Here is a 24,185-nt window from a genome sequence, read left to right on the forward strand (position 1 = left end):
AGCGCCGCACTCCGTGGCACTAGTTACATCCGTAGGTCGCCAGAAGGCAGGCGAAACCGGACGTGTGTTTACTTGTGATCCGCTCCCAGAGAGGCACGCCACTGCGCCCGCGATTTCGTATGTATGTAGATCTCATGCACTGCCTATGGACACCCGTGCGCGCCTGTGAAACGCCGCACCTTGAGCGTGCGCGCCTTTCTCTGTCCGTCGTTCTACGTCTGCCCTCGTCTAGTGAGAGCTTTCCAGAGGAACGCAGAGTCGCTTTTGTGCAGATATCTCGAAAAACTCCACATCGGACTGTATCGGCACCTCCATATCAAGACATTACCCCCTGGTCATTGCCTGCGGGCTGTGATGGGGACGTGCCCAGCTGCGTACGCCTCGCCTATCGACCGAGAGACAGGACCGCATGGCGCGCCGCTGCTCTCCTCGCGAGGCAAGCGCGGCTTTCCTCACTTGAGGCTCTGGCCTCTCGCAGGCGATTTTGGCGGCACACGCCTATCGCATGCTGCCAGGCCGAGCGCAGGAGCGCCTTCAACTGCATATTCGAGTCCTCTCGCCTGCTGCGCGAGCGACTCCTGCGGCCCCCTGCGTCCCTCGGCGCCTTGCTTCTCTCTACAGAACCCACCGCCGCTTCCAACGAGGCTGCAGGCCCTCTGTGAGCAAAGAGATCCCTATCCGCACGCATCTCTACTCATGCCCTCTAGCATCTCTGCCTGTCTGCTTTGAAGCGGGCGCGCGTGCCGGCGGCCGCGGGTGCAACACATCGGAGAAGCGAAACACTACGAGACAGACAGCTGAACAGCTCTTCCAGGTGACAGAGAGGCGCTTCGCAGGGGAACGAGCTGCCGCGCCTCGCCTGCTCAAGAGAAAGAGTTTGCTTTTCCTTTCTCTTCAAGGAGGGGCGGGGCCGCAGCGAACGCTAGAAAATTCGCCGCGACGCCCGCCGCACGTTGTCTCTGCGCCTTCTCTCCGCTTGCGTGTCTTCACTGACCGCCTGAGGAGGAGGGTTCTCGCGACCTGCGGCCTCCTCGCCCGCTGCAAGGGAAGCTCCGCTTCTGCCGCGATTTCACGGCTTCTGCGAGGCGCCAGAAAGGCACATAGAGCGAAGGGTGTGGCGAGTGCAGCTGCAGTCGAGTGCGGCGCAGGAGGCCGGCGCCGCCTGAGCCTCCAAAAGCGACGACAGATGAGAGGAAAGTGTCATGCGCGTCTGCTTTGCGCACGCGGCCCGCGGTGGAGCGCACGCGCGTGTTCGACGCGGTTTCGTGCCTTGTGACAGCCACTGGAAACCTTTTTCTCCAAAGTTCTTCCTTTTGTCTCGTACGCGGAGAGCGAATCGGCCTCCGGACTCCATTGCCCTTCTCTCAACAGCAGACAGCTCGAGATTCGCCGCGACCCGCCCCCGCGTTGTCTTTTCCCCTTCGAGTTGAGCGAGGAGGCGGCGGGTGTAGGCTTTTCTTCTGTCACTCACATCGCGAAAAAACCTGGATTTCTGGCTTTTCTCGCTGTCGCGCCTCGTCACTCCCGGCGCAGAGCCGCGTTCTCTTCCCTCTCTGGCCCTGCGCGCCTGCGCGTCCTCACGGGTGTGAGGCGGAAGCCTGCTGCGTAAGGTGCGTTCGCCTTCGTTTCTGCTTCGATTTTTCCCCTCCTCGTCGTCTCTTTGTTTCCGCGCCCGTTCGCTTTGAGTTTGGGGAGCTGACGCATCGTCTGCGGACTGAGACACCGGCGAGCGGCGCGCCGACCGAGCGTCGTCTTTCTTCAGCGCAGCCTCAGCCTCGACTTCCGTCTCCGCGTCTTGCTCTATTTCTCGCCTTTCCGGCTCCTCCCTGTCTCCTTCTCAGAGTCTCTACCTCTCTCTTTCTTTCTCTGCCTCTCTCGCGGTCTCCCTTTCCGGCAGCCGCCGGCGCGCGCGTTCCTGTCGCCTTGACTCTCGTAGGGAGCTCTCGTTTTCACTCGCCTCCTCTCTCCCGCGTTCTCTCGCTCTGTTTCAAACATGGACAGCGTAGCCGTCTGGGGCGACGAGGCCGACGACCTCGCGACCGCCGAGTTGGCTGGCATGTCGGCGCGGGACCTGCGCATGCGGACTTCGATGATTGACAGCGAGGTCCGTGTCCTCAAGAGCGAAGTGAACCGCCTCCGCTTCGAACTGCACTCCATGCAGGTACGCCACACACCCGCGACTCGCCTCCCCAGCGCCTCCTCTCTACGAGACCCTCTGCGGCGCCGGCGCATCAGACTTCCGCAGAGTTAAGCTGCCGCCGCGCTCGCTGCCTCATCACTACATCGCTCCAACCTGAGAAACAGAAGGCGCAGGCACGGGGGCCGGGGGGGGGGGGGGGGGAGAAGAGAGGCGGCATGTCTCTGCGTTCGTCCGTGAACTCGCTGGGCTCGTCTTGTCTGCCTTCGCACGCAGAGATGACGTGGTGCGAAGACAGGTCCTCCGCTCTCTGCGTTCGCTGCGCAGCGTATCGCCCTCAGGTCGACGTGTCTCTCCGAGAGGAGGCCAGCGGTCAGGGGTTCAAAGAGCCGGCGCTCTTTCGTTTTTTTATCTTTTCGTCTCAGGAGCGCATCAAGGATAACCAGGAGAAGATCCGCCTCAACCGCCAGCTGCCGTACCTCGTGGCGAACGTCGTCGAGGTGAGGGCAGCCACTCGCTTTTTAGGTTTTTTTTCACTTTTTCCGTTTTTTTGTTTCGCTGCGGCGGGGGAGAGGGCATCTGCGGCGCCTCTTGCTGCTTCAGTTCCCGCTCTCCGTTCGGCTTCGCCGCTTTCTCCCCCGTAGCGGCCCCTTCTCTGGCGTCCGCCGCCGCTCCTCTGCGAGCTGTCTACTTGTCGTGCTTTCTGCCAGTTTGCTTTCCGCGTCGCGGGATGCTGCGTGAGGCAGACCGGCTTCTTCTTCTCACGTGTTGTCTCCGCTGTCGCTCAGCTTTTCGATAACGAAGAGGCCGACGAAGAAGAGGAGGACGGCGCCGTGGGCGACATCGACGCGCAGAGGAAGGGCAAATGCGTGGTGATCAAGACTTCCACTCGCCAGGTGCGCTGCGACGTTCAGGCCGCGCGGCAGCTCACCAGCGCCGCCTCGTTTCGGCGGGGCTACCGTCGCGTTGTTTCAGCACTCAGCGATTCGCTCCGTAGCAGAAGACAGATCCAGCGGCCTGCGAGAGAGCGTGACCGCTCTCCTGCCTCTCTCTGCCTTGATACGCGTCGAGTTACGTGCACGTCGCCTACGGTTATAGATATACATATATATATCATGTATCTACGTATACCTGCATGTATAAATATATATATATATATATGAGAGTCTTTGAACAGATGCAGGTGTTTTGAAGGGATTTTCTGGGTGGGATCTCAGCTGATCTCTCGTTTGGTCTCGCCTGCATGCGGCGGTTTGACCATGCAGCGACTCCAGTCTTTGTTTCTGTCCTGTTGTCTCGCGAGCTGAGGAGCGCACGAGGGCGATGGAAAACTTATGTTTGGTCAATCGCGGTTTTTAATTTTTGCAGACGATCTTCCTGCCAGTCATTGGCCTGGTTGATCACACGCTGCTGAAGCCCGGAGACTTGGTAAGCCAGCGAGGGTGACTTTGTTTTCTTCTTCGCTGCCTCACGCGCGCGGAGCCGCTTCTCCTCGCAGGCATACCCCGCGCCTCGCTGGCCTGTTGCCTGCACGCGCGGAGGGCGAGTCTGGAGCGTCCTGTGTGTCCGCCCGTTAGCTCTGAGTCTCCCTGCTTTCGCGGCTCTCCAAGCGCGATTTGAACCGCCATTTGATTTGGCGTTCAGGTTGGGGTGAATAAGGACAGCTACCTCGTGCTCGACAAGCTTCCTGCGGAGTACGACAGCCGCGTGCGGGCGATGGAAGTGGACGAGCGCCCGCAGGAGGAGTACAACGACGTTGGCGGACTGGATAAGCAGATTCAGGAGCTCATTGAGGCGATCGGTAGGTCAATTGCGACGTGGGAGTTTTTAAAATTTTGTCTTCCATTTTGCCTTCCCAAAGACGCCACGTGCTCTGGGGGCCCCTGTGGACGCCGAGGTCTCCTGGTGCCATGTTTGTTTTTCGTGCACGTTAGACGCCCGTGGCGTGCAGGCAGGCCGCGTGTCCCTGGGCGGATTATGTCGATTTTTTTCGTTCGCAACGCGAGAGTCTTATTTGTTTTTTTCTTTCGTCCCTGCAGTGCTGCCGATGACACACAAGGAGCGCTTCGAGAAGATCGGAATCCGGCCTCCGAAGGGTGAGTGAAACCAGGCGCTCTCCCTCGTTTTTTTCCTTGTTTTTTGTTCGTTTCACAGACTTGTGCTTATCCTTTTCCTGGCACGCGCGTCTCCTTTCGATGTGCGCCACTTTTTCCCTTGTCTTTTTTCTCTTTTTTCCGTCTTTTCGTCTGTCCTCTCTGCGTTGCTTCACCCCCCGCTTCAGCTGACTGCAGCTACCGCCTCGCTTCTCTTGAGGCTGCCCGCGTGCGGGGCTGGTTCCTCGGCGCGCCGTTCGGTCCCCACCGCGAAATTTTCTCCCTCTTTTTTATTTTTCTCAGGCGTTCTCATGTACGGCCCCCCAGGGACTGGCAAGACCCTCTTGGCCCGCGCGTGCGCTGCACAGGTTAGCGTTCCATTTCTTTTTCATCTTCGGTGCGCTGGTTTGCCGAATTCGTTTTGGGGCGTGGCTTTCAAATTTTCCCCCATCACCGACGCGAAACAGCTAACCTGCTTTTTTCGTTTTTTCGTTTTTTTCAGACAAAAGCGACCTTTCTGAAGCTCGCAGGGCCGCAGCTCGTTCAGATGTTCATCGGCGACGGAGCCAAAATGGTGCGCGACGCCTTCGAGTTGGCGAAAGAAAAAGCGCCTGCAATCATCTTCATCGGTAAGTCCTGCTGAGTCTCCCTCCGCACTCCAGGCTGCTTCTGAGACATCTACTTTATTCCGGCGTCTGCACACATGAGCATATGTATCTATATCTATATAAGTATACCTATATCTGTATATGTATATCTCTGTGTGCGTAGCTGGGGATCGCGAAAGATGGTTGCAGTGTTAAGGCTTCGCAGGGATGCTGAATCTCTGTGCGTGTCATAGAAATGCACACATTACACGGTTACGTATATATCTGTACAAACACTTCCACATATATATGTATATATGTATATATATATATATATATATGTATATTTGTGTATATATATGCATATATGTATATGCATACGTGTGTACATGTATATATGCGTGTATATATACGTATGTACGTGTGTATGTATATATGTATGGATATTTTTAGACTGCATGTGTGGAGGTGGGTCGTTTGGCGGACCGTGGGCTATCTGCTAGGCTGTCGCACGTCTGAGAACTCCAGGCGGATTTGTCTGCTTTGCGGTTTCTCGTGCCCAGACGAGCTTGATGCCATCGGCACCAAGCGCTTCGATAGCGAGTTGTCGGGCGACCGCGAGGTGCAGCGAACGATGTTGGAGCTGCTCAACCAGCTCGACGGGTTCAGCAGCGACGACAGAATCAAAGTGAGTTTTTTTCAATTTTCAGGCATTTTTCTGGTCATTCCAGGTGTCGTGCGTTGGTCCTCTCTTTCCGCCCCCGTCTCGGCTATTCAAGGATTGGGTCGCCACTCGCGCGGCGCCTGGCGCAGTCTAGTGTTTTTTTATAAGGCATTTTTGAGCGTTGTTTTTCAGGTCATCGCGGCGACGAATAGGCCCGATGTGCTGGACCCTGCGTTGTTGCGCTCGGGGCGACTCGACAGGAAAATTGAGCTGCCGCATCCGAATGAGGAGGCGCGGGAGCGCATTCTGCAAATCCACGCCCGCAAAATGAACGTCAACAAACAAGGTCAGCTTCTAGCATGCACTTGAACTGGCACGTGGGGGTTTTGCCACCGGAAGAATGCGGGAATATACACATATATACATGAATGCTCGAGTATTTGGTTTGCAATTTTCACCTCCTGGGTATGCCAATTTTTAGATCCGCAGAACTCACGAGTCACACAGGGGCCACGTGCGTCTCTGCGTACTAGACTCACGCGTGCAACTGTGTGCACCTCCGTGTCTCTCTGTCGGCGAAAGGGCTCAGCAGGAATCTCTCCACCGGGCCAAATCTTTCTGTTTATTTGTGGACTCTCTTAGATATATAGATTGATGCAATATATGTGTATATGAGTGTAACGAGAAACAAGTGTGCAGCCCAAGCGTGCGAGCAAGGAGCGAGCTCGTGCACAGAGAAGTGTGGTGCGGCGTTCGTTTCGTTTCAGATGTGAACTTCCGCGAACTTGCGCGCTCGACTGACGACTTCAACGGCGCACAGCTGAAGGCCGTGTGCGTTGAGGCGGGGATGGTAGCCCTGCGGCGCGGTGCGACGGAGCTCTGCCACGAGGACTTCGTTGAAGGCATCGCGCAGGTTCAAGCCAAGAAAAAGTCGTCTCTCAACTACTTCACTTGAGCGAAACAGGCGTAGCGCCTCTCGCCTGCACATGCCCGTCCTCTCCTATGCATACACCTGCATGTATATTTATGTATATATACCTATCTGTACATAATATATATATGCATATATGTACCAGCACGCGTGTCTGTGCAGGTTCTGAGTGTATGGCTGGTTTGCGGCTTCCGTTTGTGAAGCAAAGGCGTTTTTCCCCGAGGCCGTTGTTACTTTCTCTTGCGGAAGATGTGGAACGTGTGTATGGACGAGGGAGCGTGTTTCAATTTGGGTTGCTCCTTTTCTTTCCGCCCCGGAGACTTCAGATTTCGCTTTTCTCAAGGGTGCACACCGCGAGCGTGCGCGGTTTCCAGCGCTTCTTCGCCGCGGCCCGCTACGTTTTTCGAGACGCGTCTCTCTGCCTCTCTCGGCTTTTTTCCGCGGTGCCTGTGCGTGCTGTCGCTCCCGGTCTCCGCGGTTTTTCTGCGCTTCTGCGCCGTCGCGCCGCCTCATTCTTGTGCGCGCGGGCTTGCCTCGCGCTTCCTCGTTTTTGCGACTTCCTCCTCGGGGAGGGCTCATGCGAAAGCTCAGGTAGCTCGTTTTGGCAGGCTTCGGCCGATAGGCTGGAGCCCGGCAGACAGGCGCCCCCAGGCAACTCTGCCGCGAGCCTGGTCAGGCAAGAGAGGGGCGATGCATGAGCACACTCGGACGCGGCCAACCGTACTGCGCTGCGCTTCAGGTCACAGTCCTCCCCAAGAATACATACGAAAATATGCACATATAACCACATATGTATGTATATATATGTGTAAGCACCTCTTGTTTAGACGCCGGCCCGCCGCCACGCAAACCACAGGAATAGAGGAACGTGTATATGCCGACTATATTCAGTTCACCGAGCGGTTCTGTCGACAGCGCGCAGTCTTCAATTCCAAGAAATAGAATATACATGTGTGAGCATTTATACACGTGAACAGCGCGTGTTCACTCGAGCCAGTACTCGGCCCAGCAGGCCGGCAGGTGTTGGACGTAGATGCGGTCGCGATTTACGCATCCTGCTTTTGCACAGAACAGAAACAACGCTCGGCACTTGGCGAGATACTGTTCCTCTCGCGGCAGCGACCGCGCGCGGCGTTCAGCTGCCTTTCTACATTCGAAACGATCCACGGGTCACTTTTGCCCTCGCAGTGCTCTCTGTGGAGTCATGCGAGTGCGCCGGTGCAGCTGCGCCTTCTAAGAGAGAAGCGGCACGGACGAACGGTTGTCGCGCCTCGCGTCGCGAATTTAGGGTTTAGCTTCAAAAGAAATTTGAAAAGACAAACGGGTCACCACACAAAACGCTCGAGAACGCGCTAGATGCACCAACTCGCGCACCGCCCCGCTGGCTACTTTGGAAAAAGAGCTCGTTGGTTCCAGTAGAAAAAGAGCTCGTGTCCCAGAGGGTAAAGAGCATACAGATGTGGAGCTGCGCACACCTCCGGTGCGGGGAAACACAAGAAGAGAAGAGACAGACCAAAAACGAGCGACCCACACTCTCGCACTGGATTCCGTCCTCCCACCTCATCGCACACACGAACAGCGACCGACACCGCCTGCGAACCGGAGACAGATTCAATCTCATCTCCAGTTTCGGCAAATGGCCCCATTCCCACTCTGTTAGGCTAGCTGCTGTTGCCGTGTTTGACTCTTTCTTTCTGCTTGAGTCTTCTCTTCCTCTGCATTCCCAGTCGGTGAGCGAGGATAAGTTCCTGTCATGATCGGCGTGTCGCACACATCCTTGTTTTCCCTTGTTTATGCGTGTCTCCGCTTTTCCTCTCTCTCCGCCGCAATTTGCGGCAGTTGCGCTGCGGTCCCCGCTCCGGGTTCGCGCACTGTGAGACGAGCTTTCCTGTTTCTCTGCGTTTTCCCTGGCTGACACATGCATGGGCGGCTTGCCATGCCGTGTCAATAGTTTCCATGCTTCTCTTTTCTCCAGATGCGCGACACTTCTCCTACTTGCGCAAAGACATCCTCTTCGTCGTCCCTTTCTGGTCCGCCCGCTTGGCTCGCTTCTGTCTCCTCTTCTTCGCTGGCCTTCGGGCCTTCGGCCCCAGACGCCGGAAGAAAAGAGCGAGGAGAAAATATGGCTTTAGTCAAGTCGAGAAAGTCCGTCGGGTACAAGTGCTGCGGCCGCATGCGTGCATAGCAAGCAGGCAAGGCGTCGGCGTGAGGGAGAATTTCCTGTACAGAACACCGCATCGATCCACAGAAACAGGCCTAGACACTCAACATGCAAAACGCACACACTCGAGGCCGCTTATAATAGGCATGCATCTACAAACACGTCCTTTTTCGGCTGTTTTATGGATTTATTTCTACGACTTTTTGTCCATTTTATGCTGCTTATTTGTTCTGTGAAAATATACACGTGCAGACATGGCAACCTCGACCCCTGGGCATAGACTAGACGGGCGGGTTCGCCGAGCGCGGACCTTGAGGCTCGACTTCAGCATTTTGCGGCGTTTCCCAAAGGCAGCGTGCAAGACCTGAAAAAGCAAGAAACAGAACGCCATGGTCCACCCTGGCCACAAAGCGTGAGCAGTGCGTACGCGACGTGCCGCGAACGCCAGGTACGCGCCGAAGACAGATATTTTGCGTCACAGCGTGCGTCTCTATTTATACGCAGCGGCGCGCAGCCCTCTGCTTACTGGACGAAAGGAGGCACCGGCAACGCTGGACCGTCTGCGGCCCGTTCGCGGGAGCCAGACACGGCCACGGCGAGCGTTGTGAGAACTCTAAAGCTCTGCTTCGCCGGGATACGGAAGCATTACCGTTCGGAACTGATGCGGGTCAGCACCCTGCAGAATTTCGGTTAACGGGGCTTGGCGGAACTTGATGTGCACGAGCGCCGCGTCGACCTGTAGACAACACAGGAGATCGCAGAAATACGCAGCGTTTCGTGCACTTTGTCGTTTAACACCGCGAACGCGAGCGTACCGGAACCCACCGCGTGCGTGGCGGGTCCTCGAGGGGTGACCAGAGACCCGGTCGCCCGGACTGGGCGCGATATGGCGAGCGATGGAACTGCTGGCCGCGCTCTCTCGCCAGAACCCTTCATCTGCACGCCGACGTCTCCTGAGCTGCATGCACGATCCTCCCTCCACAGAAACATTTTCCGGCAGTCTTTCGCGGCCAGTCGCCATTCACTTTCTCCTCCAAGGCATTGCCTGTCCCGCATCACACCAGGCGCGCAGAACTGCGGAGTCAGCCCTGGCCTCCGCCCTATGGCCTCGTACCTCCGCCAGAGCCCCGTCGGCACCGGCGGACTCGAAGCGGCCCCAGCCTTGAGACACAGGTACGTCGACTGGGCTACGCATGTGCATGCGCTTGGCTTCCTTCTCGCAGACACGCCTGTGCGGCGGTGGAGGCCTCTGAATCTTCGAGACACGTCGCGCCGAGTAGCTGCGCACGGAGAGACGATTTCAGTTTTAGGCTTTCGGGGTGGGAGCTGACTGAGCGCGCAGAAAGCGAGAGACGTACTTTAGGCACTGGGTAAAACACGGAGCTCGGAAGTTTTTTCACGATTTTGCACTCGCTGTACAAGGCGAACACGACGCTCAGGCGACAGTACTGCCGCTCGCCCCGCCGGGCCGTCAGGCGCTGAAGGGAAACAAGCAGAGAACTACCGGACATTGCTAATCCGTGACGCTTTCCGTGCGCCATGGCGCGCTTTCTACACCTTCACATGACTCTCGAGAGGCAACTGCACCTGCGTTAATTCGTGGTCCAGACACACTTGCCAACGCCGGCATCTTCGTCTATAGGCCGACCGAGGGAGGGGGAACGGGGGGGAGGGTGGGGGTGGTCAGGGTCTAGGTGTTTTACCTCCGCCATTTCCCACTGAATCGTCACGAGCGCCTGATCGATGAAGCGCCAGGCATCGAGGAAGCAGAAGAGCAGCTGAAGAGACAAAGGAGCGGAAAGCGAACGTGGAGTAGAGACGAGGCCACACATCCTCACAAGTAAAGCCTTTTTAACCCTCAACCATACACCGTAGAACAGTCCAGGGGAGCGACTGCAAGCTGCGACAAGTTGCAGATACATCAGGTCGAGACGATTGCTACGGCCCAAACGAGGTGAACTGGCATCGAAGATGATACCAAAGTCACGTCATCCATTCCGTCCTGAAATCCCCCCTACAGCCGCACCTAGTCGAGCTCTCAATGGCATGAAAACGAACGCTTCGAACAGACGCGAGGCACGACATTCAAGCCCGTCGAAGCTTTTCACATCTTTACCGTCTCTCCTTACCTGGCTGGTCAGGTAGAAGGGCAGATTGCCGACCACGGAAAGACGCGTCCCTCGCTCGCGCGCCAGCGCTGGCCAAGATACCTAGAAAACATTTCAATTCTGGGAGTCATCGGGCGTGAAATACAACCTGCAGGTCCGGTCTTTGAATATACAAATATATGGGTATGCAGGTGAGACGACGCAAGCCTAAGGCTGGAGCAACCCCTAAGGCGCCTAGGAACGATGGGCTAATCAAAGCAAAACAAGCGAGTTCGCCACCACTGAAAAAAAGCTGAGATTGCATTTCTAAAGCTGCAGACAGACCTGCACGCGTACAGATGTGCACGCGCATGCATGCATACATAGTGTAAATAAAAATCACTCAGATACATATACACATATAAAAAAAAATGTGTACATATGGGTGTGGTTTTGCACTATTCAGGCTTGCCAGTCCACTCAACTTCCCTTTATCTATTTGGTACCGCAAATATGGGCCTCGACTCCAGCCTGAGAATCTACCTGTCCGCCCTCAAGAATATAACAGTGTGGCAATATATATTTTTATACATATACGCACATGCATATGTAGAACTTCAGGATATTTAGACATCCCGTAAGTGCCACGGCTCGCGCGCGGGGGAGCTGTAGGACCTCGAGGCTGCGGAAAGAGACCCAAAATCGAGTGCAACCGGTCATTGCTCGTACCTGGAGCACGTCCCCGTGAATGAGTTTCAGAGACGGCAGGCGACGCGAAAGGAGAGACAGAGCCCGCGGATCGGTTTCGATGGCTGCATGCGCCCACCAAGCAGAGAGAGGGTACTCCCGCATTTGAAAAGAGCACGAAACTCCCAAGCACCCTTCTCGCCACTCGCCTACAGCATACACCCATCTACGTGCCTGGCCATACATAAACGTATTTCGAGCTTCAGAGACGCCCCGCGGGAGATTTCGCGTGCGCCTGCATTTTCGTAGACGCGTGTGCCCGTCTCTAGCTTCAAAGCTCCTCCGAGCTCAGAATCCCTCCTCCAACTGCGATGATAAAGAATGCGAAAAAGCCGCAGGCTCGAGTACATACCCACGTGTACGCGAATAGGGGCGCAGGCGTGCAGAGACGCGTGTCTCTACGCAAAGTTCCTGCGCAATTCCCCCGCAGGGAGTCCCGCGCTCGGCACCCAGAGCCGCGCAGCCTCTCAGCGGCAAGAGAGCTACCTGACATGCGAGGGAACTTCGGCAAGAGGAATCTGGTGATTGCGCCTGTGCCGGGTCCAACCTCGACGACGCCTACGCCCCGCGGCGAGGCGTCCTCCAAGCTGGCTGCGATGAGTCGGCTTGTATTGGGGTCGCTCAGGAAGTTCTGCCCCAGCGACTGCTTGGGCCTGAAGAGCACACACCCGCACGAAGAACGACTCAGGCGAGGCGGCAGCAAAGGCAGACGGCGCAGTCCTCAGTTCCACGCTTCGCTGAGGGCTGCAAAACGGTCGCCTACTCGCACTTCCTCAAATCCGCGACAGAAGGCCACGAGACAGCCAACGAGCCAGGCAAACATGCGTGCCCAAGATAACTGCGCCGCCGCACGAGGAGCCCAAGAACAACCGACACGCATATGGACAGCGTAGAGTGCGCGCAGCTATGTATACACATCTGTAGCAATCAGCAAGATCAGAGTCGCGTCAGGATCCACACAGGCGTAGTCGGACCCAGTGCAGGCCAGTTGGAAAGCGCATGCGCCTCCGCAGTATATCTATATGCATCCATATATATATATATATATATATATATATCAGGGACTCTCGGGGTTGGCTGGCCAGGACGCGGACGATGAGCATCCGTCTCTGTATTTGTGTATACGTTGCTCCCTGCTCTTCTCGCTGCCTTGTTCGAATCGCCTGGCCGCGACTGCGGGCGCGCTCGAGCCCACCGGCGAAGGCACCCTTACTTGAACTCCCCCGAAGGCAGATCCGCGGACGGCGAAGCCGACGGCAGACCGTGTCTTGATGCGATGCCTTCTTCCTCTTCGTGTGGCGCGACAGCACTTTGGGTCCTTTCACCCCTCCCCGCAGCGTCGGATGCAGCGTCTACGACTGCATCGGGCGCTCCTTCTGCGCGCTCGCCGCTGTGAACGGGGCCCGTCTCCTCGGACGCGCCCAGCGCTCTGGGCTCCGCGGCGCCGCGCTCTGCGGCCTCTCGCTGTCGCGCCTCGCGGTGAAACCTCTTCCATGCCTTGAGGGCTGCCAGCGCCTGGCGCTCCTCCGCCTTCTGCTCGGCGATTGCCGCGTAGGACGGCGGTCGGAGGGTGGCAGGCGTGCGGCGGCCGCGCTCTTCGTCAAGTCTCTTGCGCCACCGCGGCAGCTTGTCCGCGGCTGCTTCGCGTCCCTCTCCCGGCGGTCTTGCCTCGGGGAGCGGAAAGACAGCAATGCCGCCGAAGCCCCGCAACGGAAACAGCGGGCGCCGTCCAGGAGCCGCAGGTGCAGCGGAGCGACACGCGGACGGGTCTGAGGCGACAGCCTCAGCCGAAGCAGCTGCCGGGGGGGTGCGCGACGCCTGGGCCGCGCCAGAGGACGAAGAGCCGCGGAGCTCTGCTGGACTCCCCGTGTCTGGCGTGTTGATTTCCTCCGCGTGAAACTGGCGGACGCACGCCTCGTCCCGCTGGCGGGTGTGCTCGAGGACCGCCAGGTAGTCCTGCAAAGCGTCGTGTCGGCCTCGGAGCTCTTCGCGCTTCCAGGAGACCAGCTGGGCCTCCATGAGGGCGACGCGTCGCTCCAGCATCTCTTTGACGCGCTGCCGACTCGCCTCCTCTTCCGTGGCGTCTTCCGCGCCAGCTTCCCCGCCGCGTGTCTGCGCGTACTCGCGCATGTTTTCTTCGCACATACGGAGGAGCTGCTCCACCTCCGACTCGCACCCGGCGCGCCCTCGCAGCCCCCCCTCATGTCCCTCCGGCCTCCCGGGGGTCCCACACTGCCCGTCTGTGGGGACGGCGCCGCGGCAGCTCGACGAGGGACTCCCCGAGCGAGTCGCCCGACGCACGCCGGCCTCACCGCCCGTCCACAGCCCACCCCCCGGGGGTCGCGGTGCCGGATGATGGGCACCTGCAGCCCCAAGCGCAGGGCCATCAGAAGGCGCAGACGCGTCGCGAGTCCGCTGTCGGCGATTCGCGACCGGCTCCGACGGCTGCCGCGTCTGCGGCTTCGCCTCTCGCGCGCGAGAAGCACTGTGCGGTATCTCCACAGCGCTCGCCCCGAGTGCCGCTGCAAACTCCGCCGCCGCAGAAGGCCTGCCAAGGGGCGGGCCGTGGGTCCGCAGCGAGGATGAGCTCCCCGCGGGGCGCGGTGACGACGGCGGGGAAGACTTCAGCGACGAGAGCCCCGGAGGAGCGGCGCAGAGAGCAGAGAGAGCAGGTGAAGAGAGAGGAGACGACCGGGACAGTGGGGCGACAGACGAGCCGCGAGAGCCGAGCAGAGAGGTGAAGAGGAAGCTGAGTGGCGGCGACCTGCAGCGCAGTTCGGCGCCAAACGCCGAGGTCCGACTCCAGGCTTCGCTGCCCGCGGCTTCCCAGTCGGAAGCGAACGAAAGAGCCTGAGTCAGGGACAGAGACGGGTGCGGGAACGAAGAAAGCGAGGCTGCCCACGGGCGTTTGACTGAGAGACACGACGCGAAGAGCAGGTTGTGAAACCAGAAGAACGACAGGACCGAGACCGCGAAGTGTGCAGCGGCGGGCACGCGCGAGCCGCCGAGACGCAGGAGGCGCGTAAGCACGGGAAACGAACGCGGGTCGGCCGCCATTGGTCCGACGCAAAGGTGGAGCCCTGTGCAGAGAAATGCGGCGAGCACCAGCCTTTCCGTGGGGCTGTCAAGCCGCCGTCGCCCGCCCCTCTTCAGTGACGAGGCTGGGTTCGCCGCGCGCACGCGAGACAGCAGGCCACACAGAGCGCCAGCGCCTCAGCCAGGCTGCGCCAGACGAGCAGGAAGGCACAGGCGGCGCTCCCGCAGAGAAAGAAACCGAGCGAACTTCCATCTGGCGCAGGTGGCCGAAGCAGAGTTGCGCTGCGAGACGGAACGCGTCTCACATTGAGCTGTCGAGGATCTCGATCGAGGATCTCGATGGCAGCCGTCTCTGGGGAGAAAAGCCGCTTGCTCGCTGTCGACGCAGGGCTCGTCCGCGCAACGCACCCGGGCAAACGTCCCCCTCCGTTCGGACGAGAAGACACAAGCTTCGTTTTGTCTCGTTATCGAGACAGTTTTCCACCGGAGGCCTCCCTGCCTCTGCCGTCCGTGAACTCTCGCATGCAGGCATGCAGGCTACAGGGCTGCGTGCCCGCGCGCCCTAACGCACCGCAACAGGAGGCCAGCGTGCAACTGCGTGTTCGAGACTCGCCTGTCGCCGCGTCTCCTGGCCCGACCCGCTAAATCGAATGCGCGAATGCCCTCGAAAATTAAAGCGGAAGCGGTAGAACTTGGTCTCGAAGCGAAATGAGAGGTGGAGACCGCTGCTACTGCGTGCTTTTTGAGTCGGAGCTCTGTGGGTAGCAGAACACTATCCCCGACACTGACCACGTGTTGGACCCTGTAAGCTGACTCAGCCTCACAGCACGCACTGCTACGCCGCTTGCCGACTCAATACACTGATTTGGCGAGAATTCTTTGGTGCGCGTCCAAGATAACCGTGCTCAACTCGTCGCAACGTTAGATAGCGTGGCGCGCCCTCGCAGCGAATCTATCTTCAGGCGGTATAGCTGCGAGACAGGTCGTCTATGGACCGATTGGCACGTGTCTACACTTTCGGGCACAGAGACGCTGCACCCCCGGGTACAAGCGAACGTGTCGTTTGAGTTTTTGTTCCACGAAGCCGCAGACGGACGACTACGGCGAGCGGGGGCAAGGGAGGGAAGGTGCCGCTTGGGGCGAGTGGGTTGCAGGATGTGGCGGAGGCGTGTCGCTTGGCGCCCATCTGCGACACTCGGGCAGCCGCTCGAGACACGCCCCAGTGGATGGCGTTGTGAGAGACCTGTGCCCGCAGCGTCGAGCTCGAAGAGTTCGAAGGATGTTGAGCCTTCAAAGCACGCTGCGCATTCGACGCTTCTTCAGCCGTTTGGCTCCACCGTTCTCGCGTTCCTGTCTTTCGTTCATCTTCGGTGTAGGGGACGAGCGAAGCACGCCCCAGCGCGCGCCCCCTACACGCGCTCAGCTTGCAGCTCCATTTTACCGCCCGTTTCGCGCCGGCCGAACGGGGACCAGGTCTACGATGAAGAGGGACGCAGACTGGTTGACGCACTGAAGTCTGTTTTTAAGGTGCACTCGCTGCGCCGTTGTGCCACACACGCCTTTCCCAGAAACAACCTTTCGGCGAGCCGGCCGTTTATTGGGCGCGTGACTGCACAGTTGGGCGAACTCGCGACCGCGTGGTCCGCCGCGACCTCACCGCGGTTTCGGTACTGCGGTTCATCGAGCTTCGTTTCCGTCCTTGCTGTAGTTCTCTGTGTGAAGCGCGAGTTGAGCAGTTTCCGCACAGCGTCGATTTATCCAGTCTTTGATTCGCCGTTGCGCAAGCTCGTGTGTGTAGCCGGGTTTGCCATGTGTGCGACTTCCGCCTTGCGCGCCCAGCGCCGTCTGGAGCCTCGCGGGTTTGCGTGTCTATGCGTAGGCGTCTCGTTCTTGCTCTCACGAATGCCGCGGTTTCAATCGGCAAGGCTGTTCCTTCGGCGCCCGAGGCGGACTATGACCGTCGTTCCCCCTGCGACTTGAACCGCCAGCCCCCCGTACCGCGTCCTGGCGCGAGCGCGGCCGCCCATCCCAGCGGAGGACTCGCGCGCTCGGATTTCGTTTCCGGTGTAGGCGGGCAACAAGATGAGGAGGCTGGGTGCTGTGCGGATTCGTATGACGCGCTGAAGGGGAGCTCTCCAGGCGGGCCTGTTTCGAAGGCGCAGGCGGGCGGCGTCTCTGCGGGGCGGTTCTCCGCAGAAGCCGCGGCCCTCGAGCGCGGATACAGGACGGGACGGGAACACAGCAGAGACCCTAGGACTAGCGAGCGAGGCGCCAAAGCGGCTGGCTTCACTAAAAAGCGAAGACGCGAAACTTCGAGGGGCAGTGTCGCCGCGCGGGAGTTGGTGACCCCGGAGTTCGTTGCCCACGCGATGCAGTGGCTGGTGATGCTTCCCTTCATGATTGTGGTGGCCGAGAGTCAGGTAAAGTGTGTGGGAAGCCACCCTGAGGTCGAACGCCTGCAGCGCGAGGCCGGAGTGGGGAGCCTGGACCGACGCCTCCGCGACAAGAAAGACGCCCAAAGTCCGATCTTCCTCGAATGCGAATTCGTGGGAGCATCAGGGCAGCGGCACAACGCACAACAAAACACGACATACATACATACATACGGCGGAAGTCGCCTGAGCCGCGACGAGGCATCCCGACGTCGTCTGCAGCTGTGACCACAGCAGCGGAGACGGATCTTCCTTACGCAGCGAAGACAGACAAGGAGGCAGCCGACGAGGATCGCCGCCCCCTTCATGAAGGGTCGACCTCCCCGCCTGCAGGCACCGCTCAAGGGGGGCGGGGGGGGGGGCACCTCCAGTAACCGAAGTGGCAACAGAAACGCAAGGCAGTGACAGTTGCGAGAATGCAGGGTCTCTGTCTGAACACGAGGCCCCTGGTGGAAGTTCGCCCAGTGAGCTCCAAGACACGTCCTCGCAAGGCGCGCGACTTGGCCTGGACGACAGCGATGATTTGCCAGGCTCACCTTCGGGCTCCGCCGAACAGGACGACAGCCTGCGCGCCACGCCGGCGCCGGTTTCAAGCGAGAGCGACGCTCACGACTCGGCCCTTGTGTCGGCCGAATTCCGTGCCGTTGTGCGTAGAAACAAGTATACTCCCTATCGGAAATACTGGAACGATGTGCTAGCGGATGAGCTAACGCTGGCACTCCGCCCCATCAGGCGCCCGCTCCGCAACCAAGCCGGTTCCAAGTTAGTCGTCGCGTCTCTTAGACTGAGGTCGGTGGTCCGCAGGGCACGCCCGCCGCCGCGCGGCTCCATCTGCTGCGTCGGGGTTCGCTGCGGGTTCCGGTAGTGCATCAGAGGGCGCGGGGCCGACGACGGCGCCGCGAAGCCAGTTCCGAGTTTCTCGTGTCGCTGAGGGTGACGTGGAAACAGGGATCCTCTGGTGAAGGTGGTCGCGCGTTGGCTCGGTCGGTCCAGGGCTGACCCTCTTGAGCGCGCTACGGATTTGAGGTCGCAGGTGGGCGATAACCGTCTGAGCGAGCTCCAAAGAGATCTTTTTACGCGTCGTGCAGCTCTCACGACGCAACTCGATGCGCACTGGAGATCTCAGGTACAGCGGTACGAACGCGCGAACTGAGGCAGGAATCTCGCCAAAACCCGACAGGAGGATGAAACCGTCTCGTCGTGCTCCGACGGAGCTTCCTCCGCTTGGTCTGGCCAGACCACAGTTTAGGATCTCGAGAAGATGCGAGACGCTCTCTTGGAAAGTCTCTGCAACTTGGAGACTCGGGATGACCGGCGCTTCGGGACTGTGAAGCACGTGCGACGTGAACTCTTTTTCCAGCTCTCCAGCGTTTCCGCTCGTCTTCACCGGTCTCGCCACGCAGCGGAAACAGGCACCGGCGATGCCGCGACTTCAGTGCCTCTGCCGAAGTCAGCTTTGCAGAAACTCTTCGCGTCCCGGGAGGAGCGGATCAGAGCGAACACAGCGAAGAGCCACAAGGAAAAGAAGCTTGGGTTCTCCTCAAATCATCCTCAATATGTACCACACCTCACTACAGTGTATGAGTGGCCGCCCCTGCTCGACGAAGAAAGTAGTTCATCTCAGAGGCGCGCTGGCGGCAAGAGAGGCTTCAGCGAACTCGCCGAGCCCTGACGAACCTGGAATGTACCTGGTGCTGACAGTCGTGGTAGTGCCTCCGGCTACAGGAGCTCATGATATCCGCGCCCGCTTGCGCTCTGGCTGCCGGGCCGCTGAAAATCGAGGCGATTAAGTCGATCCTGTGTTTTTTAAAAGAGTCGTCTGTCGACGGCAAAGTCAAGTCGTCCAGTAGTGAGCGACCTACCGTGAGTCTTCGCCATGCGTCTCTTGACATGGTAGACGTGTATGATAGTTGTGTGCGCCGCCGGAGGACATGCGTCGGTGGCCACGCGCCTTGTACCTAAATTTTGTGGGAAGAGTTGCCTCAGCAGCCAAAGTTTATGTACATTATTTTTTCCACCATTTTTGGTGCCACAAAATAGGTGTCCGTCGTCCACCCGCCGGCAAGGACTGTCTCAATGTTGTAAATGTTGCAACAACGTGCACGTGGTCGCTGGGCGGAGGCGACCTGCCACGCGGAGCGAATTTAGTCGCCTCCAATCTCATGCTGTTTGACTCAGCGTAACATAGTTTGTGTAATTCGTTACTACAGTTCTTCACCTACGATGTGCACGTCTAGCATGCCATCTTGTCCGATGTTAAAACGCCAGCGCGTCAACGGCAATCTTCATAATTCGCCCGCTTTAGAAATAGTCCCTTACGCGAACCTGCCACGGAGAGACACTTACAGAGACTTGCGCAGACACGTGTTGCCAACCTCAAGCCCACCCCCCTCCCCTCCCCCCGCGCCCCCCGGCCTCACCGCGCTGCAACCGGTAGCCGCACGGACGAAGGCGCTCCCCTACACTGGATACAGTCCTCTGCAACCGAAACGTGGTGGTCCATGTCTGCGGCTGGCTGCAGCACAGTATTTTTCCTGCTTCCTCACCTGAAGCGTGTCCTGTGCATGCCTCCCTGGTCTCCTCACTTCGCTGGCCTCGGCGGGCGTTGCTGCGGAACTCGAGTCGCCCCACTGCGAGTTTTAGACGTTCAGCCGCGGGTGTTCCCTGAAACCGGGACAGCACAGGTTTAGTTGACTCCTGACGGCCGATGGGATCAGCCACAGTGAGACGCAACGTGAGGTCATGACGCGGAAACGCGTGTTTAGGGTTTGCTCTGTTGGTGCGACACGAGCGAAATGCCGTCCGCGATTAGGGCTGGGCTCGGCGGGGTCGTCGTCTGGGTGGCTCACTCTGACTGGAAACCGCTTTCTTCTTCTGGCCCGTTTGGCGCACACCTCACGGAAAACGGGAACGGGTTCGCCTCGGCGTCGAGTGGTGAATGTATTCGGGCTCGTCCATGTAGCATCCAGCGGTGGGATACGGCGCGCGACCATGCCCGCAACTGCGCGCCTTCGGCGCTGCGGCCAGCAGGGGGGGTTCGCCGCCCCCTTGCTGATTCTCTCGCTAATTTTTTCGTATGCAGCGTCGAGCTCCTCCGCACGGAACCTTATGGTTCAAAACAGCAACACCAGCCTCCAGCACGAAGTCGACGCGCTGGGCGGCATGTCTCCCAGCTCAGCCCGCGCCGCCGCCACCGAGAGGGAACGTCGGCCGGTGGCCTCGAAGACAGCTGGACGTCGCGGTGTGAGGAACGCACCCGTGGGGGGGGGGGGGGGGAGCCAGGCGGGCAACTGCAGAGGGCGACGTGCCACAGGGGAGCTGCGAACGCAGGCCCGCGGTGGCGAACGCGTCTTCTGGCTCTGCCAGCCCGGCTGTTTGCCGGCCGCACGTTGCTGGAGTGCATGCAGGTGCGGTCGCCGAGTCCTCGAGCGCCGGGACTGCGGAACTCCGCGCGACGTCTCAGCGACGACTCGCAGCCGACAGTGCCGCCACAGTGCAGAGTGCCGTGCGGCGCGCCAGACGAGCGCCTGTCGCAGGGGAGTGCCGATGATTCCGACCAGGGTGCCGGAGCCGGCAGCGAGACGCCGGTCAGCGGCAGCGGGCAGGCTTGCGCCGAGGGGGCACCTGCCTTGGGGTCTCGGCTCGAGGCTGGAGCGGAGGCGCACCGAGGCGAAGGCGCCGTGCTTCAGCAGCTGCCGTCCCGCTCCTCTGATGGCGGTTGCGGTGGCGCTCCCCCTGACTCACAGGGAGCCCTCCAAGCGGCCGTCAATATCTCTTCCTTTGATGGATTCTCCAAAGGAACTTGGAAATCCAGTTGTGTGGCTCGCGCCCATTCAGCGGGAGCTCCCTAGAAAGCGCACGCCCTGAGAAGAGCAGGGTTCACGACGGCGCGCGGCTCGCGGGTTACTAAGGAGCAGGCTACGCTCATCAGGAGGGTATCGCATGTCGCCGCCGAACTCCGCGTGAGGCGAGCGGTGCAGCAAGTGCGACATCTAGGCATCCTCGAAGGGGAGCAGACCGGCGCCAGCACTGGCGACGAAGCCCCACGGCTGCACCCAACAGAGCAGGGCGCTCAGGCCTCCACCACAGCTGTGGCGGCGCTTGAGAGAATAGCTGCTTCTCTCGAGCTCCAGTACTCTAATATCGCGCTCCGGTCTAGCCTCACTACTCACTTGTGAACAGGGGGCGCCACCGGCTAATGGTGGCGTTCGTATCGACGTCTGCCCAGCTGCGAGTAGCCAAAGCTCGAGCAAAGCAGCAAAAAGTGAAAGGTTCCAGTCAACCAGACGTGCACAGTGGTGCTGGAGGCATGGCCACCGCTGGGGGCGGACCAGGGGTTGCGCATGCAGGGGAGACAAGTCACGGAGGCGAGGGAGAGTCGGCCTCAGCAGAGCGGCGGCGCGGCGACACTGGGGGTAATGGCCGAGATGGTGCGGAGACGGAAGAGATTCCACCGCCAGGTGCGTCGCGTAGAGCCTCTGCGGCTCTTCCGCGGTTTTCAGGGTGTAGAGATGTCGAGGAGTGCATGGTACAGAAGGACGGAAGACGATCCAAAACGACACTGGTGCAGTCCGATCGGCCGCGCTAAGCTGTAGACCTGCAATGTGGCCGAGCTGTCAGAAGAGGAAGGCAACTCAGAGTAGATGCCTGTAGTGACGCGTCGGACAAGAAATGGCACCAGCTACGCGGCAGCGGGGCAGCTAGTCAGCAAGCTGATGCAGTGGCCGTGAGGGGGGGAGAGGCGGGAGGCTTCTACTTTGCCCCGATCCAACCAAGTACGGTCGTTCGTTTTCCCGATCAAAGTGCCGGTCGTCACTGCCCGGGAATCCACACTCGACTGCCGCACAACTCGCACTGAGCGCCCCCATAAGGAAGGGCAGTACGCTATTGTATACTGATTAGCGCGCCGCCGGATTCTTCGCCTGTAGCGGACGACGGTAAATGCTTGACTAAGGCTGCCGCATGACTCTCCAGGGTCTGTCCGTGTCTTTCCGCGTGGCAACCACCGCTGCCGCTTGAGCAACGTAGGCCTTGCGGCTGGCGCCGAGCCTCCCCCCGGCGCACGCCGACCCGCCGTATGACATCGTTCATCATACGTGGCGCCGCACGCCTCTACCAATCTGAAACGTCCCGGCTGGAAACACGAATGCAGGGGAGTGTACGTTGCCGGAGTGGGTGTGCGCAGAGAACGGTCTCTTGCACATCATGTGGCCTGTAGGTGGCCGACCAGTGTTGCTGGCACTGTTGCTGGTTGCCTCCGGCAGGCGCGTGACGCATCGGTAAGGGGTGCTGAATGGAACTTCGCCAAGTGTATCATGGTGTGTAGAGCTGTCTCTCTGGAGCGTGAAGTGGAACTCCGGGGTAGGCCATACAACTGCGAATGCACAGACGATGTGTTTACGGTTGACGACATATATATATGTCATCAACCCTAATATATGTATGTATATATATATATATATATATATATATATATATAGGTACAGATATGTCCTCTCATGAGCGTGCACGGGGAGATGTCGAGGTGATGCCGCCAAAGCTGCAGACCGACATCGTGTACAGGTAGTTTACGTGCGTGCATTCTGATGTGTGGCTATTTGGCGAAGTTCTACGGTGCTAGCATGGTTTCGACCACAGATCAAATTTCCTTGAATTGTTTTCCGCACCCACATAAACTCTTTTACGCCTTGTCACCCCGCGCTCCCGCTCTTGGCGCCTGCGGCCACGGCGAAAAGATGCGGCGGCAACGAGTGTGCTAGATCACACAAGCTAAGTTTCCACAGCGGATGAAACGAGAGGCCCCTCTTTCATCGAGTTGCCCTGTAGGGGAAAGAACCATTGTAGCTTGGAAGCGCTCCATGGCGGCGACTGCAGTGGTGATAACTAGTCAATAGAGTACGATGGCTGCGTTGTAGGCCCTCACAATGCGGTAGAAGTTATGCCACTTGTATTGTGGGCACGTTCACAGTGAATCCCTTATTCCCGCAAAAATGATGCGTGCAGCCCTTAGAGGTCTGTTTTTGCCGGCATTTTTCGAGCTGTGGATATGTGCAGCGCGGGGGCTTCTCCGCTCCCCACAGACCACAGCCTGCTTCGATGTGACGTCACCCTGAGGAAAATGAGGGTGGCGGCGACGCCGCACAGAAGAAGCCTCAGACGGGCTCCGGCTCTTCTTGTACACGGATGAAAACGCACGATTTGACGCGTCTCGGTAATGCACCTTAAACCCTACAGGGCGCTTGTGCGTTGCTGTCGAGCCACTCTAGGGGGGCTGGGGGGTCGAGCGGAGAAGCACGGGAGCCGTCGGGCGACGGGTCTCGCTACCCGGCTGCTTCAAACGCCATTACGGACAGTAGCAGGACATAGTCTGCGTATTCGGCAAAGCGACGCGGCAGAGCTCCCACGTGCCGAAAAACTGGACTATCATCATGCGTTAGTTGGTGACCCACTCGGTGGTAATGCCTGACGCGGATATATAGAACCCTGTGGTCGTTTTCGCAACGCAGAGAGTGAACTGAAGAGAACAGACACACTAAACAAACTGCATGAAACCGTATTCGTGGCGTTGGAACTCCATCCGGGAGGTACGTACCATGGAACAGCAAGCGTGTTTGTATTCCGTTTTTCTGTTGGCGGCGTGCAACTCTCACTCGAAGCCCCGTGTTGTTTTGTCCTACACGTGTAAGCATCTGCGGGTCTTCGCAGCCAATCCGAGAGCCCTGTGTTCGACGCCCGATGTGGTGTGCAACTAGTGTGTCACGTCCATCTCAAAGTCATTCAGCTTTGGGCGTATCGGAACTTCACGGGCGGAGTGAAGACCACAAGGGGGAACCTGGAGTAATGTAGCGCGAAAACGTAGGCTCCGCCTTTTTCTGTTCGGTGAAAGCTCCCCCTATTCAACTCGTAGGCCTCTGCAGAGCCTGAGTACACGCTCTTCAGCTGCACAGGCCGTTGTTTCTGTTTTTGCTGTGTGTGGAGTGTCTGTCGGCAGTCGCGGCTTACACATGGAGGCACGCCTGTCTAGTTAGGACTCCGCAAATATCGTCGAGGCCGCCTCTGTCGGTCGGCACTCCCTCCAGAGCCGAGATTGTAGATCAAGACCTATGAGGAAAGGACGGACTGAGCCGCGCGCGACCTCGAACGCAGGTGACAGCCAAGGAGATGGCTGTTGGAGGAGCCCAGGGGGCTGACCCAGCCGGTGGTCTCACCCAAAGCGCTGACTCTGGTTCGCCGGGGCCCCGGACGAACAGACGGAGAACCGAACCCTGGCTTCAAGTACCTATGGAAGGACACTGAACACCGCGCGCGGG

At 59.0% G+C, this 24,185-nt stretch overlaps 4 protein-coding genes across 4 annotated transcripts; 3 read left to right on the forward strand and 1 right to left on the reverse strand.

Annotated features, from left to right (window-relative positions):
* Window positions 1-1,993: 1,993 nt before the first annotated feature.
* On the forward strand, window positions 1,994-6,436 carry BESB_041050 (26S proteasome regulatory subunit, S6a family AAA ATpase; the record flags this gene model as incomplete). Its single annotated transcript, XM_029362691.1, has 11 exons — window positions 1,994-2,161; window positions 2,563-2,637; window positions 2,926-3,033; window positions 3,506-3,565; window positions 3,782-3,938; window positions 4,177-4,233; window positions 4,534-4,598; window positions 4,733-4,859; window positions 5,381-5,505; window positions 5,674-5,827; window positions 6,249-6,436. 11 exons carry the CDS (start codon window positions 1,994-1,996, stop codon window positions 6,434-6,436), a joined length of 1,284 nt encoding a protein of 427 aa, XP_029221656.1.
* Window positions 6,437-8,356: 1,920 nt separating this feature from the next.
* Window positions 8,357-14,464, reverse strand: BESB_041060 (dimethyladenosine transferase; the record flags this gene model as incomplete). The annotated part of the gene is made up of 9 exons (XM_029362692.1): window positions 8,357-8,632; window positions 8,884-8,937; window positions 9,223-9,309; window positions 9,932-10,051; window positions 10,277-10,351; window positions 10,703-10,783; window positions 11,390-11,472; window positions 11,894-12,060; window positions 12,621-14,464. 9 exons carry the CDS (start codon window positions 14,462-14,464, stop codon window positions 8,357-8,359), a joined length of 2,787 nt encoding a protein of 928 aa, XP_029221657.1.
* Window positions 14,465-16,314: 1,850 nt separating this feature from the next.
* BESB_041070 (uncharacterized protein) lies at window positions 16,315-17,103 on the forward strand (the record flags this gene model as incomplete). The annotated part of the gene is made up of 1 exon (XM_029362693.1): window positions 16,315-17,103. The coding sequence occupies one exon, from the start codon at window positions 16,315-16,317 to the stop codon at window positions 17,101-17,103; it is 789 nt and encodes a 262-aa protein (XP_029221658.1).
* Window positions 17,104-19,670: 2,567 nt separating this feature from the next.
* On the forward strand, window positions 19,671-20,726 carry BESB_041080 (uncharacterized protein; the record flags this gene model as incomplete). Its single annotated transcript, XM_029362694.1, has 1 exon — window positions 19,671-20,726. The coding sequence occupies one exon, from the start codon at window positions 19,671-19,673 to the stop codon at window positions 20,724-20,726; it is 1,056 nt and encodes a 351-aa protein (XP_029221659.1).
* Between the last annotated feature and the right edge of the window lie 3,459 nt (window positions 20,727-24,185).

This window comes from Besnoitia besnoiti, chromosome II (genome assembly GCF_002563875.1).
Source record: "Besnoitia besnoiti strain Bb-Ger1 chromosome II, whole genome shotgun sequence".
NCBI lineage: Eukaryota > Apicomplexa > Conoidasida > Eucoccidiorida > Sarcocystidae > Besnoitia > Besnoitia besnoiti.